The sequence below is a fragment of the Penaeus monodon genome, chromosome 18 (assembly GCF_015228065.2).
Source record: "Penaeus monodon isolate SGIC_2016 chromosome 18, NSTDA_Pmon_1, whole genome shotgun sequence".
Taxonomy (NCBI): domain Eukaryota; kingdom Metazoa; phylum Arthropoda; class Malacostraca; order Decapoda; family Penaeidae; genus Penaeus; species Penaeus monodon.
Genome location: NC_051403.1, coordinates 12,959,639 through 12,963,271, shown reverse-complemented (window position 1 = coordinate 12,963,271; position 3,633 = coordinate 12,959,639). Strand labels below are relative to the sequence as shown.

Sequence of the window (3,633 nt, the reverse complement as noted above, 5' to 3'; positions counted from 1 at the left end):
ATCAAATCAGTACCCAACAGATGGTTTAACAACTTCTTTTATGCTTTAAGCCATGCATCAATTGACAAGAAGGTTGAACTGGAAAATCTGAATGTAATAATAAAAGAACAAACCCATGGTACAAGACTTATTTTTAAATATCAAAACATTATACAATTGATAAAAATATGATAATTGAGTGCTTTCTAGTAAGTTCTTTATTTCACTTTAAATTAACCTCATAACTCATTCTGTTTGGGGAAAAATAAAAAATTGTAGTGTGACTTGTAATTAAATCTGATTGATCTTGACATGTTACCAAGAGACTGAGGAATAGATAAAATACTAAATACATATTATGTTTTATAGAAATAAATAACACTATACAAAATTATTTTCCTATACAGAATGAACTAAATATCTGATCAAGAACATCCTCTGTGGTTACTTGACCAGTAACCTGACCAAGGCTGTTGGTAGCCCTTTGAAGATGGTGAGCTGCTAGCAACAGTGTCTCTTCTGAGTGAAGAAGATTTTTAGAATCTAAATCTTCAAAAGAAACGGGAGAGGAACTTCCTTTTGGGTTTATGTTTGATCTCATATGCCTCTCCTCATCTGGTTTATATATATCTGACTCATTATAACTGTCACTGCCTCGTCTTTGACTATCAGATCCAACAACAGTCAGAAGGGCATTGAAACTCGATATAATGTGAGTTCTGTGTCTTGCTGATGTAAGTACTGGATTCTCTTCAGTTCCCACCTCACACTGAGAAGCACATATTTCCTTCAATTTGAGAAGTGATGACTCAAATCCTTCATAAGTCTTAAGAGATAATATGCAACATACATCACTCAAAACATGTTCAATTTCTTGCTTGTCCTTCTGATCTGTTACTAGATCAATTTTGTTTATCAAAATAACATAATTTTTCTTTTCAACCCACTCTAACTCATGGTTAGGTATGTGGCATTTATTCTCACTGAATATTCCAATATCTAAGAAGTAATGTTTTAAAAATGATTCCCACTCAAATATTCCTTCTTTCACTAAATTTAGAATTTCTGTAGCTTCCAGTAAAATCACAGCAACATCAACCTGTTTAGCTCTTTCTAATGCTCTTTCAATACCTTCACTCTCAATGATGTCATCAGTCTTATGGAGTCCTGCAGTGTCACTGATAACTACAGGGTAACCACCAAGGTCCAGAGAAGTTTCTATAATGTCTCGGGTAGTTCCTGTCAAATGAAAGTAACAGAATTGAGATTTCATAAAAAAGGATGATAATTTAAATACTAAGGAACTAAGAGAGCCATAATAAACTAAATTTATCATACATTTCTCTAAATTCTAGACAACAGTATATCCATGGTGTCATTGCCATTACTAGCCATCATTAAGAAATTTACAAAGAAGTACAATATCTTACCAGGAATGGAAGAGACTATGGCTGCAGGTCTTTGTACAAGAGCATTAAGGAAGCTGCTCTTTCCAGTGTTTGGCCGACCAAGGATAGCAAGGTGAAGGCCACTTCTAAGTCGTTCTCCTCGTCTTTCATCTGCCAGATGTTTTCTCATTTCTCCAATGAGTTTGAATATCTTTTCCTCCACCTCTGCTACAACTCCATCCTACTAGTCAAAAGAAAATTGCAGGATTAATATTATCAGAATCACAGATTATTGTTTAAAATAATATCAACAAATCTATTTAACAACACCCAAGAACCAGACCATTAATGAAAACATTAATCAATGATTTGAAAGCAAAATGATGTTAATATTATGATTCATACCCTTTTGGCAGAGTTTCAAACCTAACAAAAGTAAAGGAAAAAAAGAAAGAAAGAAAGAAAGAAAGAAAGAAAAAATACTCACCTCAATGTTTTCGTCTTCACTGAAATCTATGTAGGCTTCCAGATTTGCCCGACAAAAAAGGAGACCATCCCTCCAACCCATGTACAACTTTGCTAAAGCGCCTTCCATCTGTCTGAAAGCCTGTTTCCTTTGTGCCTCAGTTTCAGCATGTATGAGATCTCCTAACCCCTCTACAGCAGTAAGGTCTAGCTTGCCATTATAAAATGCTCTTTTTGTGAAGTCACCTGAAAATATTAAAGCAAAGAAAAATATATATTAACTGAAGGTGAAAAAATTTGTGGAGTTGATTAAAAAAGAAAAACACAAGCATTCTACAAACCTGGTTTTGCTGGATGAAAGCCCTGCAAGGCACTGAGACTGGAGAAGACAGCTTTAACTACAGCTGATCCTCCATGAATGTGCAGCTCACAGCTATCTTCTCCTGTAAAACTCCTTGGTCCTGGAAACCACAGAACCAAACCATGGTCTAATCCTTCACCTGCAAGTAAGAGAACCCTATTTCAGCTCATAATTACAGCTCCAAAATAGAAGGGTGGAAGAATATAAAAATGATAACTCTTGTATCCAAACACAAAAATACATATTTGTTTCAAAGAATGCAAACACTTTTTCTGATGTAGAATATGCATGTTAATGTGCTAGTCATAAAAAATCGAATTAGAAAATAGCTGCAGGGTGAAGAAATATGAGAAAAAAATACAAAACCTGAGAACCAAAAACTATACAAAGAAATACCATTTTACAGAGAAATCTGTAATGAATGATGGGGCAGAGAGCAATTTTCAAAAGTGTAAAGAAATTGTTTAATTGTCCTGTGGTAAAAGATATATTTCTGTAAAATATTGAGGATGCCACAGTACATTTAACTACATTCTTTTTTCACACTTCTCTTGAGGTGTGAAAAAATAACTTGGGCAGTTATTTTATCATGGTGTGCTATAGTAATTTTCTTAATTTCTTAAAAAAAATTGCTCAGCATTCATGTATTCTAATAAAACTTATATTCCATGAAAAATATAATAACTATAAACTGCAAATTAACACTAACAATTTTTTAAATATTAGTCCACCATTACCCAATAATAATTTTATATATCAGAAAAAACACAATAATATCATTAACTTTTGTTTTTGGCAAATACAGTTAAGCATTTTGTTAGAATTTATCTATTTATTGATAAACCTCCAAATCAGATTATGAGCATTACATACCAGTATTTGGATGAATGATGCGTCGCAAAGTAGCTTTTCTCGGTTCTGGAAGAGTCCTTGGCAATGTCATGCAAGTGAATACATCTCTGGCTCTGTCACCTGTTACTCGGACAACTGCCACACCACATTTTCCTTGTCCTGGAAGACAAATTTCTTAAATTATTTATATCCACAATGTTAAAGTGTCGTGAAATTGAAAGATACTGTTGATACTGTACTCTTTTTTATGTTAGATAAACCAGTTAAACAGTATTTCCTAATACACTCTCCAATAAAATGCAAAACTGACAATACTGGTCTTCTCTAATCCGTAAAGTACTTTACTTTTAATTTCGTTTTAGGGCTTACCTGAAGAGAGCGCATAAACAGTCGAGGCATAACGGAGAGAGCGAACTATATGCTGACACTGCTGATGACAGCAAAGTCGGCTTAACTGATGGAACATCATCTCTACTTCTTTTCCTCTTTACTTCTTTTATAGGGTTTCAGACAGGAAAATCATCTCAACCAATTTCCTTGCATAACTAGAACTATCCCCCCGTTCCTGTGGTGCCCGAGCGTTCGCGT

The 3,633-nt window shown here is 34.2% G+C and overlaps 1 protein-coding gene across 1 annotated transcript; it reads right to left on the bottom strand.

Moving 5' to 3' along the window:
- Positions 1-329: 329 nt before the first annotated feature.
- LOC119584273 (tRNA modification GTPase GTPBP3, mitochondrial-like) lies at positions 330-3,633 on the bottom strand. The gene is made up of 6 exons (XM_037932800.1): positions 3,415-3,633; positions 3,067-3,204; positions 2,174-2,332; positions 1,855-2,078; positions 1,410-1,608; positions 330-1,218 (listed from the first exon to the last, which is right to left on the bottom strand). The coding sequence occupies exons 1-6, from the start codon at positions 3,512-3,514 to the stop codon at positions 371-373; spliced, it is 1,668 nt and encodes a 555-aa protein (XP_037788728.1). The 5' UTR covers positions 3,515-3,633; the 3' UTR covers positions 330-370.